The sequence below is a fragment of the Rosa chinensis genome, chromosome 7, assembly GCF_002994745.2.
Source record: "Rosa chinensis cultivar Old Blush chromosome 7, RchiOBHm-V2, whole genome shotgun sequence".
Taxonomy (NCBI): domain Eukaryota; kingdom Viridiplantae; phylum Streptophyta; class Magnoliopsida; order Rosales; family Rosaceae; genus Rosa; species Rosa chinensis.
In genome coordinates, this window is record NC_037094.1 from 8,909,373 (window position 1) to 8,932,421 (window position 23,049).

Consider the following 23,049-nt stretch of genomic DNA (forward strand, 5'->3'; position numbering starts at 1 on the left):
CATTGTTGCAGGCTTATCTCCAATTGCCTCATCAACCTCTTGCTGAACCAGAACGTTCTTCATCTTCCTTTGCCAAAGCGTGAAGTTGTCCTTGCCATTAAAGGGCTTAATGGACGGTTTCACATCTCCTGCTTCGACAATGACTTTGCCGTTCACCATCGCAAAACACCTTGAGCCTAAGCTCTGATACCACTTATAGTGTAAGCCCCCTTTAGGATCTTTGTGTTTTACTTAAGCAAAATCAGAAAATAGATGAACTGAAAACAGAAACAACACAGCAGATTTTATAGTGGTTCAGCCAAAACTTTAGCCTACGTCCACTTCGTGATCTCTCTTGAGAGATTCACTAGCACTATGAAGAATTTAGGTGTTTACAAGTACTTATTGCAGAACCCTCAAACCCCTCAGACTAGTTCTTATCTCTCTATCACCTTGACTCTCAGTTTTCTGCACTTTCTGTCTTCCCTATTCCAGAAAACTGACTGCAGCTCCTATTTATAGGGCATAGAGGCTGCTGATACAATATACAATTAGGATTCCTAATCCTAATAGACTAAACCTTTAATACAAATCCTAATAGAACTTGAAAGACTAACTTTCCTAGAACTTATAGAAAAGCTGCGCGCAAACCTCTTTCCTTTCTAGACTTGGATTTGAATTCTGAACCCTAATTTTCAGATTGTATCAACGAGCCAAAAACACAACATGGTGTTGGAGTGTCTTCTTCATCAAAGAAATGATGTACCTGATTTGGTGTTGGAGTGTCTTCTTCATCAAAGAAATGATGTACCTGATTTGCATGTAAAGGTGGACCATGCATTGGCTCTTTGGAGGGGAACTGTGCAAGGAAAGCCAGGTCATATAGCATCTGCAGTCATAGATGTCTCTGAGGATTCCAACCCCAGTGGTACCAAGCCTAATCAAGAGAAAATGGTCACTCCGACAGTCCGAATGAAATGATCAGTTAGTGTTGCCCACTGCCGACATGTATTTTGTGAATTCACGGAATTATATTTTTGTCAAGACACCAATCTAACACGGGATGTTAGTGCCTAAAACTAGTCATATCGTCGGTCAGATTTTGCCTAGTCTATGTAAGGGGGCTGATTATATGTGAAATGTGGATTATCAAAATGTCTTATATTCAAATTATGGAGGTTGCATGTTTCAATATAGGAGGGAAGTTACTTGATCTGTACGCTGAATTGAATGTATTGCATTTTCTAACTTTGGAACTTCTTCACCCTGGATTTTCTTAGCTGCTTGAATTGAAATAACCTCATTCTTCTCCAAACTATCAGAAAGCGCAAACTACTATCCTAATAGTGCACAATTTTGAAGTGATGATTTGATGAAAAAAAAAAAAGGAAAAAAAAAAACCGGAAAAAAAGAAACAAGATTTATTGAAACAGAGAACCAGAAATAACACAACATAGTATCTCATTGATTGCAGAGCTTTATTATTCCCTACTCCCTAGTTTCTACTGTTGCCATATTATTGTTCAACAAATTTTCTATTAAATAGATATAGAACTGAAAATATGACAACCATAAATCATAAACACAAGAGCAATAGTATTGAATGGAAACACATTAAACCTACTATCCATAAGGTAACATTAGTGGGAAGTTTTGAAATGAATCCTCCATGAGGTAACATACAAAAACAACAGCAGTCTGAACTCGAAAGGTCATTGTTATTTCCATAAAACCCATTGTCCTGAACATAAAGTATCCTAGAACTACACATCCATACTGTTCATTTACTGGAACATTTTCCTTCATGTCCACCAAAACAACTGACAATTATAGATTTTTCAAAGACTCATCCCTAAACACTTTGTCAATCCTGACCGAACCATTTCCTGTACTTTGGAAAGCAACCTGCAGAAAAGTATAATCTGTCATATGAGAAAAATCGTCCCAAAATTTCACACCACACTTGCTCAAAATATCCGACCACAAAAAGAGAAAAATGTAATTTAACAGAAAACCATATTTTCATATTTATATGGCCAGTTATTTCAAACACCAATGAAGAGATAATATGGATGACACTTGAATTCAGAAAATTGATACAACTAAATGTAGATAGAGAATGAAAACAATTGAAAGTAGTGAGCCTCAGCTGCAGCAATAAAGTGAAGCAATAAGAGCATCAAAAGCTAATTTTAAACAAGAGGAATAAGAGGCTTATACTACATCTTGAAAAATTTCAAGAACACAATGACATAATTTTTCCTATTCAATGACAGCAACACATAATGAAATAGTTGATAAAAATGAATTTTCGTTGAATACTTGAATGAATGTAAACCACACATTTTAAACATGAATTTGCTTTCGATCAAAAACAAACATCGAAGTTTCTTATTGCGAACCTCATACACAATTTAATGTTAATGTTATAATCTACGAATTTCAAAACTGTTTTGCAAGTAAACAGACTTATTTTTGGGGTCCAAGCTGAAAACATGAAGCCTTCAAGTGCATGTAGCACTGAATCCAGCAGAACCAAAATAATTCTTTTAAACAAATAGAGAGTGTGCATTCAATCGCTCTGGCTTAAAAAGAAAAGTACGTTTCTTTTATCCTCTGGTGCTGATTTGAAGTTGCCATTTGCAAAATGGATGTGATTTAGCAGAAACCTAAACATCTCAAGAATAGGTGCCTGGAGAAATGAAGCAGGTTCAATGAGCAAATGCTTGCTCTTACTAGCTACAAATAAACATATGTGAAACTTAGAGATGGAAAAAAAAAAAAAAGAAGAAGAAGAAGGAATCAAACTATCCACCCAAATCATAATCTCATAAAGCATTGATATTGATAGGAAACCTCACATTCACAAGACTAATTCCAGAAACAACGATGGAAACAGTACTAAATCAATAAAAAGCACAATTCCAGATATCACATATAAACTCAAGTAATCACAGATAGAATAACTAACGGTTTTTTCAATGAAGAAAGCTACTTGAGACTAGAAAAACTTTCTTTTCATACTCATTTAGAATAACCAAACGTCAATGCCTTTTAAAAACTCAAAGTAATATAAAAAAGAAAACAACGTTGATGCAGGTAATTGATGGAATTTGCCAATTGCTAAAGCTACGCAATGTTTACAATCTGTAGACTAACTACCGCAGACAAAAAAAAAAAAAAAAACTAAACTAAACTAAACTACTGTGACTAGGAAACCTGGATTGCAATACACCCAAACTACAACTATGTAAAACTACAATCAATTATTGATAATCAGCAATAGAGCAAAAACCTATCAAGGCATAAACAAAGCAGAACAAACTAAAACAACCAATATTTGCTGATGACTAATCTACAAAGATCATTAAGCAGACTCAACAAATTCAAATCTGTAAAACACATTTAAGGAAAGTAAATTTCAGCTATCACATATAAACTCAAGTAAGAAAAACAAGAGAGGCCTTCATTTTTCAAAAGAAAGAAAAATGCAGCTATCTCATGCTTCAAATTTGAACTGCAAACACAAACAATAAGTGTGAAGAAACATATATCAATTCAAATTTGAACTGTAAACACAAACAATAAGTGTAAAGAAACATGCATCAATTTACTAAGGCAACCAAAAGCAATTACGGAGTTCTATTTTAAATTCAGAAATCAATAAGACTAAAAAAATTAACTCAACCATCAAAAGAAAGGCATTATAGCAAAACAGACAAAGACGATAGATACAGTGCAAACCAAAACGCAAAAATACCCTAGCTACCCAACACACCACCTGAAATGAAACTACCACTCTAGTGAACCAGTTTAAACAGAGCTGATACAAAAGTCATAACACCGCAACTATAACAATTACGTATCAAAAAATTTGATAATTGCAGCAATAATTATCATACATTTACTTATTAGAACTGAACTGGTACCTGGAGTCAAAATATTAATTGTCATCACTGTGTGACGCACCGTCGTAGCCCTCATCGTTGGGGAAGGGCCTGAAATGTTGAAAGAAATTGGGAACTCTGGTACAGTTTGTGTTAGAACCTTCATTTTCACTTATATCATACCCAGCAAAAAACTCGAATGGGCGAACTTCTTCCACGTGACGCATCAAATTCGAGGACTGTCTTTTAGTGAATTCGCCATCTTTGAATTCATCAAAATTGACGTCACTTGTGCCATCATCATAAACATCATCCTCTAAACCTTCACTACATGTAACAGATACAACCTTAGTTGGTGTGGGACTCTTGGCATCAGAAGCACCCAATTTGTTTTCCCTCCCACAAGTTCGCTTGTTGTGTCCCCGTTGTTGACATTTTGTGCATTTTCCACCTACTTTGGGTTGATCATTGGAACTAAAATGTTCCCTGCATTCCGCATTAGTGTGTTTTGATCCTTTTGTCCTACACACGACTGGGTCCTTGATGACATTGGGATGCAGACCCTCAAAGTGCTCATCCTCCAGGTCATCTAGGATTCCTGCACTATACTCTTCTGAGCGGATGGTGAGAAGATTCAAAGCTTCCCTCATCTCATCATAGCCCTCATCGCTATAGGATGCACGATGGCAGAATTTAGCACATTGGGACATCAATTCACCATACCGTGCAATCTGCACATATTTGTCAGGAACCTCCTTAAAAGTTGACAAGGTCTTCCTAACCATGGCCTCTTTAGTCCACCTCTTGTTCACCAAGGATTCTGGTAATGTTGTAATCTGCTCATTTTTTATGACAGCAAAAATGTGACAACAAGGAATTCCATCAGACTCGAATAGTTTGCAAGAACAAACAAAAGAAGGATTGTTTTCTCTATCCTTGCCTCGAACACACAAGCTGCCTTCGAATGATCAGTGTACCTGCACGGTTCTTGTCCTGCTTATACTTCCTCATACTGAACCCCTTTGCCAATGAATAGTAATTGTAGAATCTGTCGACCTCCTCAATCGTATTAAACTCAACTTCCTTCAAATCATCTAATGTCAAATCCTGATATGGCTTCCCCCTGAATAATGTGAAATCCTGCATATCTTCCTCTTTTGTAAAATCTGTGTCTTCCATATCTGCATCTGAACTTCCATTGATAGATCCTTCCTCACTGTTCAGATCCATGAGAGAATCGTAGTACTTATGTTCAGAATATCGCAATCCACTCTCCATCAACTAAAACCTGGTACGCAAACCATGTGTTAGTGTCTAATTAAATAATGACAAACTATTCAACAGAACCACATATCCATGTCCACACTTTAACCTTAGCAATTATATTAAAGTTGATGACAAAAGAAAAGATAGTTATAACCTGGTGTTGAAGAATATCACAATAATAAATAAGTTCAAATCCAAATTTAGTAAATATAACCTGCTGTTGAAGAATATCACAATAATTGACAATTAAATGGTCTAAAATCTGAGAATCACATGTACGCTTTGAGGACACTTTCCAAGCAACAAGACAGATCAGTCCAACAGAAAGGATAAAATGATCGACTAACTAACAAAACAGAAATAAAAAATAAAAGGACACAAAGCTGAACACAATAGGAGTTTAAAGTGACATGGTTATATTGTTTACATGGCTCAAAAAAGAGTACTAAGAGTGACTCATTAGATGGATGTTCTAGATGTTTATAAGAGACCAAATGATCCTTTCAAACAGATTCCTAAGTTTAACTTCCCAAAACCAAATGAGCCTTTCAAACAAATTTGCACAGAATACATAGATTGAAAGCTAAACAGTTTGCTGTTACTTTTCAATCAGGACAAGCTTGTTGGACTAAAGATTAAGTTTCAAAGCATGCTTTAAATGTCTAACTTAATGTACTAAAGTTTAAGGAATGACAAAAGTGTGAAAATTTTTCAAATCAATTGTTTTGTAACAAGGTTGCTGCAAGAGTACCCCCAAATTTTTCAAAAAACTGGTAAGAAGAAAGAAAAATTCACCAACAACTGTTCTTTCAGTGATTTGAAGCACAACTCTCCAGATTTGATGTAGACATGTAAAGCTATTATTTCGCAAAAGTTCATGTCATTCGCAGATCTAAAGAATGGTCAAACAAGAATACAAAGTAACATAAAATGTTGATTTCTGCAGAAATCCGGAAACAGTATACAAACTTCAAAATAGCATAATTATCTCATTTTAATTCCGTTTTTCATGAAACTGAGTTCAGAATGATCATTGAAGAGTCTACTTTAAGGTGTCAAAAACTGAGATTAAAAAAAGAAGTATAGGTTTTTCGAAAATAATAGAATAGCCCACTGGTTCAGCTTGGTTGTTGTCTTTGAGGCATATCATCAAGCACCTGGTGTGCAGTATTTGAACTTTGATCTTTTCCAGTTCTATTCATCCTAATGGAGTTACCAAATCTAAGTAATAATCAAAAGTGTATCCACAACAACCTTGAAAAGATTTAAGAACAGAAGTTTAACTAAAACTAGATGTTCTTACCAAAAGAAAGTAACTTTCTGATATTGATGCAAAATAGAGAGAAGCTCAGCGGTTTGAAATCTCAATTGTTCTGTCAAGCCTCCGAGTAATATGCAAAGAACCTGTGAACCCAAACAATAAGATGCATACAGTGTGAAAATTCAGTGCTTGAGGCAAACAAAACCAATTAAATAAAGGGAATGAAATTCACCAAAAACAACAAATCTGAGCAAGTGAAACTCTCGCGAATAGGAGAAGAAATCTACCAGCTCGCACTGAGGAGGAGGGGTGCCGGTGATAGCTCCTCCTTCGCTCCTTTTCCGGTGATAGTTCCTCCTTCGCTCCTACCAGCTTGTTTCGTATTGCTCAATACAAGTGTGTTGCTAGTTAAAACTTAATAGGGAGCATAATTATTTTGCACACTACATTTCATGGATCAATATCTTTTTGACTCGATTATGTAACACATTTTTTGGTACAGTAAGTATGTTACACTTGGAGAATACACATAATAAGCACATCGATCTCTTTATTTTGGCTGTGCCTATTTGGTACATTAATAGACATGTAACACTTGGATGTATCTATTATGTGTATAATACTTTTGACATATTTACAACCTTTCTAACATGCTAATGACAAATGACCGAGCTTAACATAGCATCAATTACATCATCTACTTATTTTTTGTTAGTGTTTGTTATTTCTTTTATTAAATTTTGTTGATGAAATACTGTTTGAGATCACAAAGAAAAGAAAGTTTACATGCAAATATTTCTACCCAGTTCCTAAGGAAGACAAGTATATAGTTTGGCTTTCAATAATTTCACATCTTCGATCCTTTAAAGCCTTGAGAAATAATAATGAAGTTTTTAGTACAATGAGAATTTACTACATCGATATCATTTTTGAGTTCTACCATCATCGCATGTTTCGTATTGCTCAATAGTTAAAACTTAATAGGAGCATAATTATTTAGCATACTACATTTGACGGATCAGTCTCTTTTTGGACTTGAGTATGTAACACTTGAATGTGCTTATTATGTGCAGACTACACATACTAATATAATACTCATCACATATTTACAACCTTTCTCACATGCTAATGACGAATGAGCTTAACATAACATCAATCACATCATCAACTTAGTTTATGTTAGTTTTAAACTTTTAAGATGGGAATTGCAATAGTAATTGTTTAGGGAATTATGGTTTTGAAGGAAGGTCGTCCATGATTAAAGAATTTAGTTTAAGCTGATTGATATTTCATAATATGCATCTTTTGAGAAATTTGGGTATGATCCCTCTTTAAGGGATGTTTTTCACAAGTTGGGATTCGAACTAGAGACCTCCTATTACCGGGAGAAGTCCTACGGTATCCATTCCACTTTCAGCCTAGTATGTTTTCACCGGACTAAACTCATTGGGTTGTTTTTTATTTCTTTGAAGTGTGCTGCTCTGGAGTTTTTTCCCAATCAGTTTCCGTTGGTAACTTGAGTGGTGTGTGACAATGACGGTCAACGGTTGACTCCAAGTGTTAATCATGTCCACTCAATATGTTCTTCTCGAAATAATGTTGGCAGCATTGACTTTTTTGCTGGTAGGTATTGAATCTGATCACCGGATCACCGAATGCAAAGACTTGTAATGAAAGTTCTGAAAGTTCAAAAAGGCGCCAGTGAGATGGAATCAAGAACATTGTTAGTATAGCCATGTTTTTCAAGCTTGTAATAATTCTCGTAGTTATTGTCGTAGCAGCAGCTGAAGATATCAGCTTCATTTACAATGGTTTCGAGTCTGGTGTAGATATTTGGCAAGATGGCCCCAGAGGGGGAGTCATGGTTGATGGTTTATTGAGAATAAGGCAACGAGCGAGTCATACCTTCTACGCCAAGCCAGTAACCTTCAAAAATGACTCATCATCCGGTTCAGAAGTTTTCTCCTTCTCTACCACTTTCGTCTTCGCTATCAGATCAGAATACAAAACTCTCAGCGGCCATGGACTCGCCTTTGTTATCTCTCCAACTCTAGGACGTCCCGGAGCTCTTCCAAGCCAGTACTTGGGCCTTTTCAATGCCTCCAACAATGGGAATATGAGCAATCATGTTTTTGCTGTGGAGCTGGACACGATTCAGAGCGCTGAGTTCAATGACATCAATGAAAATCATGTTGGGATCGACATCAATGGATTGGACTCTGTAAAGTCAGCAACAGCAGGATACTACGTTAAGGACGGAAGGTACCCAAGGAAATTGAGCCTCATCAGTGGTAATCCAATGAAAGTTTGGGTCGAATATGATGGTACCCGGAAGCAAATTAATGTTACTTTGGCTCCGATTAATGTTGGTAAGAAACCCCGAATTCCACTCTTGTCTTTAAAATATGACCTTTCCCCAGTTCTTAACAAAATTATGTATGTTGGCTTCTCCGCATCCACCGGCTCAATTAAAACATTCCATTATATTTTGGGCTGGAGCTTTAGGATGAATGGCCAAGCTCAAGAACTTGTTCCTTCACAGCTTCCCAAATTGCCTAGTATAGGAGACAAGAAAGTGTCTAAACTTCTGACCTTTGGTGTGCCTGTGATGGCTGTGAGTTTAGTTTTGCTAGCGATTTGTCTTGTGGTTTTTGTCATGAGAAGGAAGAAGTACGCAGAACTACTTGAAGATTGGGAGCTCGAGTATGGGCCTCAAAGGTTTAAATACGAAGAATTGTATAAAGCCACTAAAGGGTTTGGAAAGGAAGTGCTCTTGGGTGTTGGGGGATTTGGTGAGGTCTATAGAGGTATCTTACCCACCTCTAAGATTGAGATCGCTGTGAAGAGGGTTTCGCATAAATCAAGACAGGGAATAAAGGAATTTGTAGCCGAAATTGTTAGCCTTGGCCGGCTTCGTCACCGGAATTTAGTACAACTCTTGGGCTATTGCAGGTATCGAAATGTTTCGGTTTTCTGTTTCCAATTTCATTTTATGTTTGTAAAAGAGCTGACATAATTTCTTGGGAGGTGAAAATGGCACTACTTACAAGCCGCCCCCACCCCCATGCACATGTTTATTGAAAGATTAATGATGGAGGGAGGTGCGGTCTGTGAAAAATAGTGTCAATTTCAATCCCCAATTTCTTTTGATACTTGTATTTTTGTATATTTTTGTTTTAACATCCATAATAAATTAATAATTACTTTGCTTGCAGGCGAAATGGTGAACTACTTTTGGTTTATGACTACATGCCTAATGGTAGCTTGGAAAAGTACCTCTATAACCAACCGAAGATTACTCTAAACTGGAGTCGGAGGTTTAGAGTCATCAAAGGTGTGGCTTCAGGGTTGTTTTATCTTCATGAAGAGTGGGAACAAGTAGTAATTCACAGAGATGTGAAGGCTAGCAATGTGCTACTAGACCAGGAATTGAATGGAAGACTAGGAGATTTTGGACTTGCAAGATTATGTGCCCATGGGACAGACCATCAAACTACTCATGTAGCTGGCACACTTGGGTATTTAGCCCCGGAGCATGCAAGAACTGGTCGGGCCACCACGAGCACAGACGTGTTTGCTTTCGGGGCATTTTTGCTCGAAGTTGCCTGTGGAAGAAGGCCAATAGAGACACAAGGACCAGAGGAGGATATCATTTTGGCTGATCGGGTTTTCTTGTGTTGGAATAAAGGTAATATTCTAGAGGCAAGAGATCAAAACTTGGGTAACGATTTTGTAGTTGAGGAAGTGGAATTGGTGCTGAAGCTTGCGTTGTTGTGCTCTCGTTCACCGCCTGTAGCTAGGCCAAGCATGCGACAAGTGATGCAGTATTTGGACGGTGATATTGCTCTCCCGGAGTTGTCACTTCTTCGGCTCTCTTCAAGTGGTTCAGCATTTGCGCAAGTTGAAGGTTCTGAGGATGTTGAAATGGCATATAAGTGTTCATACGTTCCAGAGTCGACCCTCCTCTCAGGTGGTCGCTGAATCCAAATCAAGTATATTCACAACCGAACACAAGTCATGCTTATTGGTTGTGCACCTGAATGTATGTTCTATTCAATTTTCATATTATTTTTTGGGAAAGTACTTGTGAGCGTGGACCACCGAAACACGTTATTTATATGGTTTTGTACAAAAGCAATGTATGTTCAGTTCCTATAAAACCTATCACCAAAATATAGGGCTAAACGGAGCAAAATCTTTTGTCTTGGTCGAAATTTGACTATACTTTGTATTATTTATCCTATTATAAGAGCAACTCTAACAGATTTCCTATATTTTGATTTTTCTCTATTTTAGGAAAAAAGTTTGACTATTTTGCTCCAACAGATTCCATATAATTATCCCTAAAATAGAGATAGCGATGAGAGAGAAAATAAAATTTCCTATATTTACAGCAATCTGTAAAATTTTAGGAAATGATTTAGAGAAGAATTATGAAATCTGTAAAATAGAGAATTCGTTGGAGTTTGAGTATAATTTTTTTTTAAAATTTTAATTTTTACTTTTCTATAATAGAGAAATTATAGGAAGCTGTTGGAGATGCTTGTTATAAGAGTATCAGATGCTCTATTTATTTTTTATCTGAAATTTAGTTTAAAACTATCAAAATATTAGGAGCTCAAAATGTGGGAAAACAATCCAAGCCTGGATAGACCACGATCACAATCTCACCATTCTCCTCCAAATCCAAAACCCCACTCATTTCTTTCCATGTAGATCTCTCACCCATATTCGAATAGTTCATGTATGTTGGATTCTCAGTTTTAACAGGTCTGCTTGCTAGCTCCCACAGTCCCACTACACTCTTGTCTGGAGCTTCAAGATTGATGGACAGCCCCAACCCCTTCATCTGGCCTCTCTTCCTAAAATTCCAATACCCAGAAAAAATCACACAGCTCTGAAAATCGGAGTCTCAGTCGCAGCCATTGCTCTCACTCTATCTGTAATCTCCATATCCATCTACTATTCATCAGGAAGCTCAAGGACGCCGAGCCAATCGAGTCATGGGAGCTCGAGCTCGGCCCACACAGATCCTCCTACCAAGAACTGAAAAAAGCCACAAAAGGGTTCAGAGGACAAGTGCTCCTCGGCGAAGGCGGGTTCGTCCAAGTGTTCAAAAGGAACACTCCCTAATTCCGAAACTCTAGTCGCCGTGAAGCGAATCTCGAACGATTCGAAACAGTGTCTAAGTGAATTCGTGGCGGAAATCGGAAGGTGATGGTGGTGACTGGTGAGGGTGGTGAAGTTGGGGTTGATGTGCTCGGCCCATGGGCCGAGGGCCAGGCCCAATATGAGATTGGTGATGAGGTATCTGGATGGGGGGAGGCTGAGATTCCGGAGGAGCTGAGACCGCCTAGTGGGTCCCATGTAGCCGGGTTTGATGACTTTGTGAGCTCGTTTGCGTCGTCTTCTTCGTTTGATAGGATGAGCAGCTACTCTAATAGATGGCTTAGAGTAGTGAAAGTTGTGAATATACTCTTCTCGGATATCGGCAAGATGCCTTGATTTTCCTTAATTTTTGGCGGGTTTAGATCCATAAATACCCAAGAAGGCAGGTCCAGAAACTTCACAGCCATGTTTGTCAAGCTTTCTGTTCTACTAGTACTACTTGTTAGTCTGGTACCAGCACAAGCCCAAGACCTCAATTTCATCTACAATTCTGGTTTCAATGGCCGTTCTGGTCTTAATCTCAGTCTAGACGGCATAGCAGAGATCACACCAAATGGTCTCTTGAAGCTTACGAACCACACCAAAGAGAGAAATGATAGAAGTGGTCATGCCTTCTACCCGAACCCAGTAACCTTCAAGAACTCAGAGAACGACTCCGCTTTCTCCTTCTCCACCAACTTTATCTTTGCCATCCAATCAGAGTACACTACTTTCAGCGGCCATGGAATCGCCTTTGTCATCGCTCCGACGAGAGGCCTCCCCGGAGCTCTGGCGAACCAGTACATGGGCCTGTTCAACATCTCCAACAATGGGAATTTCACCAATCATGTTTTTGCTGTGGAGCTTGACACGATCCAGAACGCGGAATTCAGTGACATCAATGAAAACCATGTTGGGATAGACATCAATGGCTTGCACTCTGTCGAAGCTGCTCCAGCTGGTTATTTTGATGGTCGGTACTTCAAGAACCTGACTCTTATCAGTCGTAAAGAAATGAGAGTTTGGGTTGAATACGATGGTACCAAGAAGCAAATTGAAGTTACTATGGCTCCAATTGCTGTTGCAACTAAACCCCCAACTCCACTTTTGTCTTTGAAATATGACCTTTCCCCAATTCTCAACAAAACCATGTATGTTGGCTTTTCCTCTTCAACTGGTCCGTTCCTCACATCCCATTTTGTAGTGGGTTGGAGCTTTAGGATGAATGGCCAAGCTCAAGACCTTACAGCTTCCAAACTTCCCAAGTTGCCTAGCATTGCAGGTGAAAAGAGGTCCATGCTTTTCACTGTTGGTGTGCCTCTGATTTCCGTGATTTTAGTATTGCTAGTGGTTTCTGGGGTGCTTTATGTCATAAATAGGAAGAGGAAGTTTGCAGAAGTGCTTGAAGATTGGGAGCTAGAGTATGGTCCTCAGAGGTTTAAGTACAAAGAATTGTATATTGCCACCAAAGGGTTTAGGGAAAAGGAGCTTTTGGGAACTGGGGGATTTGGTAAAATTTATAGAGGTTTATTACCCTCCTCTAAAATTGAGATTGCAGTGAAGAGGGTATCACATGAATCAAGACAGGGGATGAAGGAATTTGTAGCATAAATTGCTAGTATTGGCCGGCTTCGTCACCGCAATTTAGTACAACTGTTGGGATATTGCAGGTATGGTCTTCAAATTTTGATAATATATTCACCAAATTTCTCTAGTTCTCTGTTTTACTTCAGTACATTTTAGTTTTTTTTTTTTTCATACAACTCTCTTGATATTTATGTTTCTGATGTTAAACTCCAGTGTTAAATAGCAATGATATATTGCTTACTTATTCTTCTCTAAAATCTTCAAGTCATGTTATCACAACCTTAGTCCAGAGTTTTCATGAGATGTGATCAAATTATGTATATTTAGATATGTTTGTCTCTCCATGTGCGAATTTTGGCCATATATGATAAAGTGTTAATTTGCATTCCTTGACAGTTTAAACATTTTGAGACACTATAAGCATTTGTATACAAATATTTCCTTTAACACAGATGTTTAATGCCTTTGCTTGCAGGCGAAAAGGGGAGCTGCTTTTGGTCTATGACTACATGCCTAATGGAAGCTTGGACAAATACCTCTTTGATCAACCTGAGCTGACCCTTAATTGGAGCCAGAGGTTTAAAGTCATCACAGGTGTGGCTTCAGGGCTGTTCTATCTTCATGAAGAATGGGAACAGGTTGTGATTCATAGAGATGTGAAGGCCAGTAATGTGTTGCTAGATGGGCAATTGAATGGAAGGCTAGGAGATTTCGGGCTTGCAAGATTATACGACCATGGAACAGACCCTCAAACTACTTATATGGTTGGAACGCTTGGGTACCTAGCTCCAGAGTACGCAAGAACAGGTCGGGCCACCACGAGGAGCGACGTGTTTGCTTTTGGGGTATTTTTGCTAGAAGTTGCTTGCGGAAAAAGGCCAATTAAGACACAGGGTCCAGAAGATGTGATATTGATTGATTGGGTGTTTTCTTGTTGGAATAGGAGTAACATCCTTGAGGCAAGAGATCAGAGTGTTGGTAATGATTTTGTAGCTGAGGAAGTGGAGTTGGTGTTGAAGCTTGGGCTTTTGTGCTCTCATTCGGAGCCAGCGGCAAGGCCAAGCATGCGACAAGTCGTTCAGTACTTGGCTGGTGATGTTGCTTTGCCGGAACTGTCACTCCTCAGGCTTTCTTCTAGTGGCTTAACGGTTGGACACCGTGAAGGTTTTGATGACTATGCTATGTCGTATCTGTCTTCTTTAGAGCATCTCCAATGGAGTTTTCTTTTAATTTGTGTCAAATTCAAATTTAACATGTGACATGGCAACCTTCATTTTTGCCTAATTTTAATCCAACCGATATGTCAAAATTGTATGTTATTTTAATATATTTTATTCTATTTATTTTGTTTTTCTCAATATAATTAATTTTTATAAAAAAAATATCTCATCCTCATCTCTTTCTCTGCTGCTTCTGTTTCTTTCGATATCTTCTTTCTTTTCTCTCTCTGTAATCAAGTCCCACCCATCTCTACCCATTGATCAGTCTTCCTTTCTATAATCAAATGGTACCCAACTACGATCTTCTTTACTCTTCTCTTTGTTTATGTAATCAAGTGGTACCCGACTATTCTTCCCAAATTATTGATCAATCACAGCCCAGATCAATCAAAATTTGCTTGATTCTCAGCTTTATGTTCTACACCTTCACGAATCCCAGATCTCAAATTGCCATTCCATCAAAGCCCAGAAGGATTCATGAAAATTTTTTATGAGTTGCTTTGGTCTGGGTAGGATGTGAGAATGAAATAAAGCAGCAACAACAAGAAGAGGAGGAGTAGAGTGAAGAAATGGCATGCCTCTTCTGCCACTGCTACTGTAATAATAATTAGAAGATGGAGAACGCGCTTTTCCCATCATTATCAGCATCTTGAGTTTCGAATGGGTATGGGTTTCCTTGAGAAAGCTCCAGTCTTTGAATTTGTCTCCTCAATTCCAGAATAAAAGGTGAGAACGCAGAAGGGAAGAGAGAGAGAGAGAGAGAGAGATAGAGAGAGAGAGAGGCGAGAAAGAAAGAGGGAGAATGAAAGAAACAATAAAAAAATAAAAGACAGAGAGAGTTGGGGCTGTCAAATTTGACAGAGCAAGCCTCAATGTCAAATCCACGTGTATGACCTATGGGTTGGAGGAGTGTTTCATCAGTCATTTGTTACCGTTTTACCCTCCACGTGGATTTGACCACTCCGTTGGAGATGGTCTTAGGCAATAAGTTCTCCCATTCATCATCTGTTCCAGAGTCGGCACTACTTTCAGGTGGTCGTTGATTCCAAGCAATAAGTATATATTTGTTCACAAACTTGGAATCAAAAGCCTGCTTGCATATGTAAACACCTCTGAAAGTTTATTATTTCTTATAGCCTTTTATAAGTAATGGGAAACCAATTGAAAATCTTCGCCTTATCTTCTCAACATTCATGTATCACCGCCGTCTTTCTTTCCTGCTGAATTTCACAGAAAAGCGGTACTCTTACTGAAATCTGGACTATTTGGTACAGTGTCTATTTCCCTAATTTGTATGCCTTTCTGAAGTTGGAATGCTTGTAATCTGTTCTTGCAAAAGTGTTCATCACATGAAGAGTTTCCTAATTTGTATTGTAGCTTACTCATATCTGGTTAATAAACCCTATATAAACCCCATATCATAGCTAATGTATATTCAGCTAACTTTATACTCCTTTATGAGTTTATGAATCCTAGCTAACTAATTTTGATTCTCTTTGTTGTGTGCATCCGCATCAATTATATGATCATACTCCTTGTTCAGAATATCATTCTGTTCAAGCTCTCTCTTAAACCAATTTGTTGTGTTTGCTGCTTGCAACCTGCTTCTGAAAATGTTCAATCCTCTTGTCTTCATTAGTTTAATTATCTGTTACCTGGTTCCATCACTGTGGATGATGTGTGGCGGTTAATATCGATAACGGAATCAGTGTGGACTATGAAAATTCACTATGAGAAATCTTGTCTTCATTGTGTGTCGAGTACTTGCTGTTGTTTGTGTGGTGTATACAATACTCTTGCTTTGTCCCAAGTGCAGACGGGAACTTACTGGCCACAAGCTCAGAGTGATGCTGATTAAAATTAGAAGAGTGGTCAGAAAATACTACTACTACTACTCTGATTCAAAGGCAGAGGAGAGGTGGTCTAATGGTCTCCCACAAGAAATCTTGCTATTGATTTTACAAAGGCTATGCATATCGGATTACCTTGGGGAACCAAGTATGTGTTTCTTGGCGAGCTGCTGTGGAGATGGGTGTTGCTACCAAGAGTTGCCTTCCTCATATTCTATATGTGCATCACTTTTGAAGGTTCAAACTCCCCCGCCCTTCACACTTTCAAGCGTCGGCCAGGTTTCTCTCTTTTCTCCCTGGCTTTTGGAATTCCTATATTTCTTGACGTCTTTGTGAAATTGGAATCCCTGTGATTTTGATCAAATTGGTAATGATTATCTATTCTGGGAAATGGGGAATTGAATTGTAGCACTGCTGGTATGTTATTGTAGCATTAAGTTAATGATTCTGTTATTCTGTTTCGAGTCTGCAAAAAGATGAAACTTGGAGAGTAAATGTTCGGATACAAGGGTGTGATCTTGAGAATGGTTACCTGTGTGGAACCATGGAAGCACTTAATGTTCCCATGGCTGACACACCAGTAAGAAATTGCTCTTTTCATTGCTGATTGTCGGTCCTCATGTCAATGTTTTAGTATAAGATTTGCTTCAATATATTCATTAACAACAGTCAATTAGTTAAGCAGCTGCGGAGTGTGTTATGGAACTGGTGTATACGACATCTGTTGAGATAGTGGTCTAGGAAGGCTTTATGTAAGGAGATTTGTAGTGCATTGGTGTTTCCATTTCCATAGCGCTGTGATTGTCTGGACTCTATCTTGCAATAGAATTATATTAGATGGCCAACCTCTTACTGGGTGCTGCAGCCGATTTAGTTTGCCTGATTTTGAATTTTTCAGTCTTTCACTCACCGTCCCTTTGCCTCTTCGTATCCATTTAATCGCTGAAAACTGTGTGTCTCATAGCATAGATTTTCTTTATATTTCCTTTGGGCGGATTTAAGTTAGACAACATGCTTAAATATGCATACAAGTCACTCTTGCATATTAATTCGAGGTACCACTTTTTTGTTGGATATTGCTATCTAGTTGTTTGTTTCTCCACCCCCAACCTCTTTGACATAAAGTGAATTGAACTTTATTCTGTTTTATCTTTTATTTCTCTATTTTCTGCATTATCATCAATGTCTTGACTAATGTTATCTCAATTCAAAAGAAACTGTTGTATCTTCATCATAGGAAGCCTTCATTGAGGATTTACTTTCTTTTCATTGTGTGGTAGGTCGTCACCTTTTGGGAAGGGGAGATTGTTGACACCAAGAATTATACTTTCTTCACTGAGAAGTGGGAAACAACGTATGGCTTTTTGTTCTTTTATCTACAATTGAGAAAGGATGCATATTTAGCTAGTTGTGATGGTGAATAACAATCAAATGTTTGTGTTACTTGTGACAGACAAGATGATGATATAAGGCACTGGACCCTTCTTTTTCTGCTCTATTGGTAAGCTAAGGAGTCTTAATTAATGTTGTCTCCTAGCTAATTCCACATTTTACAGAGCCAAGTGGAAGTTGATGGTGGCAAATCATTAGATCTCAGCAACTATCCATACATATATATGGTAAGTTGGTAACTGGTCCAAATGCTTTATTATCACCTTTCGATCAGCAAAAATCAAACGTCAAATGAAATTGAGTTCTTTGATTTGCTGGTGCAGAGATGGAAGGAGCAATACTTTGTGAATGTTGGCAGAGACTGTGGTTTGACTATAGCCGGCTTTTACTATGTGTGTTTCTCATGTAGTGATGGCTCCATCAATGGCTTCTAATGATCCTAATAGCAGGTAGCTGTCCTTCATTTTGTTGTTGGTCTATGAATTTGACGTATTGTAACTCTTTGCTTTGTTCAAAATATAATGCTATTGATTTCTTCTATTTATGATGGGGATGTGCTTATGCTTAGGAAGTAAACTATCACTTTTAATACCATTCACTGTTTTCTGGGTTTACTTTTGTCACCTCATTAGTACATTGACTGAAATGCTATTTGAACCAACCTGCAGCCCGTTCCAGAAGCTTGAGCTGAAACATACAAATGAGGGAAGATTAGGATTCAGTTTTTCGTCCTACAAACCAATCTGTAGATTCGTTTGTGTTAGTAATGGTACTTCACGGGCTGTGTGGTGATTACCATATACTAGTGACTTCGAGGTGATATGAAATCATGCATTTGATCGTGAATTTTTGATTAAGTGAGAAATAGTGAACTAAAGGGAAGTTTTGTTCTTTCTCTATGATTCTTGGCGTTATCTTCAGTATGTTTAGCATTTAATTTTCTCCAGTACTTACAAGGTACAGGCGTACAGCCTAGTAAGCGCTAATTGGGGATATCAAGCCCAGAATACAAGAAGTAAAGAGAATTGGGCTTAGCCCATGCTGCCACTACGCGTGTAAAACTACTACAGTAAGGAATACCATCGTCTTATTGGCCCTACCAGGCAGTGGTTCAAGGTTCAAGGATGAACAACTCAATCAGTAATTTCTTCTTTTTCTCTAGCAAGATAGTTGGACCTTGTGGTTTACCTGATTCAAGGCTATGAATATATGCCTTAGAAATAGAAACACATCGATTGGAAGGGCTGCTGAACAAGAAGATGGTTCAACACCATACCTCCTGCAGCATCATCTGCAAATAGTGAATTGCAACCTATTGCTTTAAACTCATTTCCTTATCAAACATTTTATTTATTGCCATTCTTTTATGAATATTTCCAAAAACATGATACCAAAACTATATACTTAGAAAATAAAAGCCCGAAAGTGTAAAGTGTTCCGGTATAATTAACATGCAACAAGAAGTGAAAGTTTTGCATTTTCGAGTTTGAAATTGACATCGGCAACATATTAAAAGGGGGTTATAATTTACAAGTTGCATCGTTCGATGGAAATTTTGTTAAAATGGCAGTTTTTGTTAGGAAATTCAGTTAAGATCTTGAGCCAAGCCGACATTCAGGCTCCGTCTCATGCCCATACAACCAATTTCTTAAGGTTCATAACTTGAGATCTCTCCACTCTGTTTATAATTTAGATATGGGTTATCATGTCCCTGAGGAATGAATTGTCTTTCCTTGAATTCAATTCTGGATTTTTAAATTTCTGTTATTTTTAGATTTTATATGGTCTGGGTTTTTACTCTTCGTTTTCCACTTGTTTATTATGTGATGCTGCATCTTTTGTTATTCACTGGCTTAGTGGACTGTTTCTGTCTATATTCTTGTTCTTTATGTGAAATGGAAGATGGGTTGAATTTGCATTCTGATTTCTTAAGCTACTTTGATGGATTTCGCGGTGTAGATTAATTATTCTTAAAATTCTGGCTTTCTGGGTTGCTCTATGACTTGTGTGTAGAGGTAATAATTTACAAGTTAGATGCATATTTTTTTCATATTTAGTTTATGGGTGAATTTAAAATTTGGATGCATGATGAAGAACCAGAAACTCTGATTGCTTGTGAAAAGAAATTCATTTAGTAGCAATTGGTAGGAGGAAAGTTGCGTAATTTGAAACATTGTCTAATCTACTTGCTGCTTCATATTAGTTGGTGTATTATGGTTTTGTCTCTTAAAAATATATGTTTCTTTTTTGAAGAGTATGCTTTTGTAGGTTCACTCAATTCTGTTGTATAAGATATATTTGGTATTGCAAAATTGTGTCAAATCTGGGCTTACATGTTGAGTAGTTTTCTCTTCTATCAATATTTTGAGCTCTTGAATGGTTTATGTATAAAGGGCAGAAGCTTTTGTTGATAATTGTAGTTTGAGTACAAAACATACTGATGAGTAACTGATTTGTGTTGCTTTTGAGTTTACAATTGGCAGTAGTTTTATCAGTTTGCTCAAGTAATGGCAAGATTTTCCTGTCTTTTTTATTATTGAGTTATATTGAAATTAATCTGTTGATTTTGTAACTACTGAAAATGCTATTTTAAAAGTGCAAAAGAGGATAACAAATTAAATTTCTAAGTAAGTGTCGGTTTAACAACCTTGATGTTTGGATTCTTTTACATAATAGGATCAATGACTTACGAAGGAGCTGATTTGTTTTTGTAGGTTGGTCTGGCCTATTGCTCTTTCCTTGTGCCTATTTCGCTTTACGGGGGTTCATTTACGGGTACAACAATAGTCTCGTGGAAGAATTTCTTCCATTAAAGTGTGGGTGGTTAGAATGTGGTTTTACTCCGATTTTCAGTTTGCTAATATATGAGATATAAGTACTGTATGATCTTTCTTTGTATGCGGTAGGTTCAGCAGGTCAAAGACATAAACAAGCTGGGTTTTATGGGTCGGGTTCAAGAAGAGCTTGTGTTGATAGAAGACTGGTACATTTTCAGGTGAGACCGGTGGGGATTGGTGGAGGGTTGTCACTTGAGACAATAAAACCAATCATACCAATCGCGGGGTCTAGTCAAATGCAGTGCTTCTGCTTTGGTTAGTTTGTTACTGCATTTTCTCATTTTCTGGTTCATCTCTTTTTGAAAATGCTTTTTACTTCTTAAGTAGGATTGTTGATTGGCTTCAATTTATCCTGGAATTAGTCATACCTTTTACAAATTGTACTGATGCTTATGGGCGGTGCAACTTTAGTTGTATTGCAATAAACATGCTACATATGGACTAGCTTTGCCTTGATTTTGTATTGAAAATGCTTTTTTTTTCTCTCTTGCTTTTGCTTCTCTTTTTGCAGAATGCCAGATGTGCTACAGCACTACAAACCAAATCTATCGCAAGTCTTTGTAAGGCAAATACTTATTTTATTTATTTATTATTATTATTATTTTTTTAACATGAGCAAATACTTGTTGTTAATTGCATATCTGGTGGCATCAATGTTTTAAAAGGCTGAGGCGTAGCCGGGAGAGCCTCAGCAAGGCGCTCGCCTTGAGGCGTAAGGCTTACGCCTTACGTATAAATTTGCTGGTGATTGATAAATTAACTTATTTCTCTCTATTATCTCTACTAGATAAGACTAAAACCAAAGCAACAGAATACCAAAGCAACAGGGACACTTATTATCTCTCTATTATCACAAAGAATCAAACTCAACAAGTAACTTCAAGTCAATGATCCGACATTCCAAGCTTAAATTTCAGTTTTATCAACAAACAAGTTAAGCAAGTTTGGAATACTTAGTTAATGATGCATTGCAAAAAGATCACGAACATGCAACCAAAATTCCCTAATAGCATTGCATAACTGTGTTATATGGCTTCCCAATTCCTGGTAAATTGACAGTTGTTTAAGCAAGACCTTTTTCCTATCGGAGTCATCTTAATTTCTGGTTCTGTGACATTTGCAGTTTATCTTTTTAGTATAGCCAATCAATTTTTGAAGATGCATATAGGTGAAACACCACTCCTTCGTTCTGCTTTCCCTCGATGATTACCATAAACACAATTCCACAAAAACTATAAAACCTCAAAACCAAAGAAACAAGGTATCCAAATTCCAATTCCAATTCCAATTGCACATAATAAAGAAACACAAAACCATCCAAAGAAAGCAAGGAAAGTTGAGAGAAAAGCAAGATCATACCTTAACCTCCTTTTCTTCAAAATTCAAATCGAACTACAAGTCTACAACTCTCTAACTCTCTTCAAATCGAACTTATTTCTTGCTCCAATTCTGCAAATAGCCTCCTTTAGAACCAATTTGTTGAAGAAACTTACGGGCTCTTCATGATTTTATCAACTTTTCGAGTAAGGGATTGGGATTGGCTCAAGAGCAGAGTGAAGAGTTGGGGAGGAGGCTGTTTGAATGTTTTGGGGATTGGCTCGGGTATAATACATGACCTAAATGGGTTTTGATTCACTCAACACCAAAACGATGTCATTTTGGGGTGTTAAAAAAAAAAAAAATTGCCAGGTGTACGCTCAGAACGCCTTAAGGCGTGCTTTTGCCGCCTCCATCTCCGCCTTCGCCGCCTCTGCGCCTCATCTGAAAAACAGAGGCAATTTCCTTCATGCCTCATGCCTTTCACGCTCTAAGGTGCGCCTGACGCGCTCTTTTTAAAACATTGGGTGGCATTGAAAAAGCTGGTGTTCTAAACGTTAGAGAACAGAATGTATTTCTTGTCTTCTTTATTCTGTAGTTGATAGTCCTTTCCAGTAAATTTCCTTTAGTGCAAGAAGGACGCACACTCTGTGAAACCGTAGTCTTTATACCCTCATATTGTTTGTGCATTAGTCCCAGAAGCATCCATACTCTGTGAAACCATAGTGATTATTTATAGCCAAGTAAGCTGACTTGCCCATTTGCCGCTTGCAGGAGAACGAGCATTTTGCAGTTTGGTGATGGACCAAGAGAGATGATATATTGTTCTTTTAGATGAAAGAAAAGTCTCCTTGTAGAGTTTTTTAGAATAATTTGTATTTAAATATTTTTTTTTTTTAAAAATGGAATATATGTAGTTACCAAAGATTGATTGTATTAAAATAACTTGCCTATTTCTGGTTCTGACCATGGACCAATTTACCTTTCTTATGCCTGTACTACCAAGAAGAGGAAAACTTTTAGACTTGAAGCTATGTAGCTTCATCATAATGATTTTAAGAACATTGTTAATGCTTCTTGGCTAACTGCCACTACTGGAACTGCTGCTGAAAATTTTGTATGTAAAGTTAATGCCTTTCAAGCTTTAGCTAATTAAGAATGGAATTTTTCTGTGCTTGGAAATATTTTCCACAAAATGAAAGACCTCCTTGGACGGTTACAGTCTGTTCAAAATTCTCTAAACACTAATTATTATATTATACTATAATCTAAAGCCGAATAATCTTGACTGTTTATCCCTGTTCA

At 37.6% G+C, this 23,049-nt stretch overlaps 1 protein-coding gene and 2 pseudogenes across 1 annotated transcript; all 3 read left to right on the top strand.

Moving 5' to 3' along the window:
* The first annotated feature begins 8,024 nt into the window (after positions 1-8,024).
* LOC112176638 (L-type lectin-domain containing receptor kinase IV.1) lies at positions 8,025-10,649 on the top strand. The gene is made up of 2 exons (XM_040510134.1): positions 8,025-9,345; positions 9,609-10,649. Exons 1-2 carry the CDS (start codon positions 8,129-8,131, stop codon positions 10,372-10,374), a joined length of 1,983 nt encoding a protein of 660 aa, XP_040366068.1. The 5' UTR covers positions 8,025-8,128; the 3' UTR covers positions 10,375-10,649.
* A 353-nt stretch (positions 10,650-11,002) lies between these two features.
* LOC112176637 lies at positions 11,003-14,471 on the top strand (annotated as a pseudogene).
* Positions 14,472-16,652: 2,181 nt separating this feature from the next.
* On the top strand, positions 16,653-22,641 carry LOC112177345 (annotated as a pseudogene).
* The last annotated feature ends 408 nt before the right edge of the window (positions 22,642-23,049 follow it).